Below are 1521 nucleotides of genomic sequence, written 5' to 3' on the forward strand. Positions count from 1 at the left end.
GCGTGAAACCATTCGCTCACTGAAGTTTTTCTTGAACTTCACCAACCCGATGCGATACAAAGGTTTCCAGGTTTTTTAAGTCGACTTGATCCAACATAGGGTGACCTCGGAATCGGTCCAATACTGATGTTTTGATAAATTTAGTTGCATTTTTGATATTATTTTATACGCTATTCGTGTCAATAACTGTGCGGCGCACAGCTCTAAACATGGTAAGGACACTGTCTTCATCGGGGCAACCTTGGACTTGGCACATATTAAATTTGAGAAATGATTTCCAGCATGGTCTGAACACCTTAAGTATAGACAACAACCATAGGCCTTCACGCTGGCATCCGCGAAACCATGGATTTGCATACCACATATTTCTTCTTTTATTGTAATTTGACGTGGTATTTTTAATTCATTCAACTCTAAGAGCTTCGTTTTATAATTGTACCACTCTCGTTTTATTTCATCAGGAACAGGTTCGCTCCATTTTACCTGTTCTTGCCATAAAATTTGCCACATTAATTTCACCCGAATTACGATGGGTCCTACCAGACCAAGTGAGTCGAAAATTCGTGCGATATCTGATAGTATATCGCATTTAGTCGTCGGTGTTGACCCTTTGTCTTCATCAGGAAGAATTTTAAAATGGAAGCTATCAGTACCCGCATTTCAGTACATACCTAGTATTTTCGTAAAGGATTCGTTTAAATTTTCATTTTTCATTTCAATGGGGCTTAAAACGTTTAAAATGCTCGAATCATTTGAAGACCATTTTCCCAGCTCCATTTTTCGCAGTAGCCATTATTGTTATTAAACGGTCGCGCAATGCAATCGCATCTGCTTTGGTCGCCGCACCACTAAGTAACTCGTCCATATAGAAATCGCGCGAAATTTACGTGGGGATTTTCGTATTATGTTTATACCTATTCTTCTTCGGCTAGTTTCCGTAGACATGTTATCGCTAAATACGATGCTGGTACGGTACCGTAAGTGACTGTATTTAATTTAAATATTTTAATTGGCGAGTTACTATCTTCCCGCCATAAAATACGTTGAAAATCGCGATGTTTTTCTGCCACATTAATTTTACGGTACATTTTTTTTTATATCTGCGGATATTAGGAAATTATGTATTCGAAATCTAGCTAATATATAATATATAAGATTGTCCTGTATTACGGGTCCCTTTAAAAGGACGTCATTTAGGCTTACTCCTGTTTCGGTTTTGGTTGAAGCGTCAAATACGACCCGCAATTTCGTAGTACTACTATTTAAATTTGAAACGCAATGGTGTACGAGGTAGCACATTTCTCCAGGTACATCGACTTCCTCGCAGCTAATGTAAGTCATATGATTTAGGTTTTCATATTCACGCATGAATTTAACATATTCAATTTTTAACGTTGGATTTTTTTCAAATCGACGCTCGATCGCTAGAAGCCTACACTTCGCTATACGATTGCCCTAACAGTGACCTGTTTTCTCGGAATGGCAGTTGTACCACAAAGCGACCTCCTTCTTCACGACGTA

General features: G+C 38.5%; 1 protein-coding gene across 1 annotated transcript; it reads right to left on the reverse strand.

The window, feature by feature from the left end:
* Nucleotides 1-75: 75 nt before the first annotated feature.
* Nucleotides 76-510, reverse strand: LOC115034864. The gene has a single exon (XM_029492367.1). It carries the CDS (start codon nucleotides 508-510, stop codon nucleotides 76-78), a length of 435 nt encoding a protein of 144 aa, XP_029348227.1.
* Between the last annotated feature and the right edge of the window lie 1011 nt (nucleotides 511-1521).

The sequence above is a fragment of the Acyrthosiphon pisum genome, unplaced genomic scaffold (assembly GCF_005508785.2).
Source record: "Acyrthosiphon pisum isolate AL4f unplaced genomic scaffold, pea_aphid_22Mar2018_4r6ur Scaffold_21365;HRSCAF=23787, whole genome shotgun sequence".
Lineage (NCBI taxonomy): Eukaryota > Metazoa > Arthropoda > Insecta > Hemiptera > Aphididae > Acyrthosiphon > Acyrthosiphon pisum.

What these genes read in the sequence shown, in the direction of transcription:
- LOC115034864 (XM_029492367.1), bottom strand. Translation starts at nt 510, where the DNA reads ATGTGGCAAATTTTATGGCAAGAACAGGTAAAATGGAGCGAACCTGTT.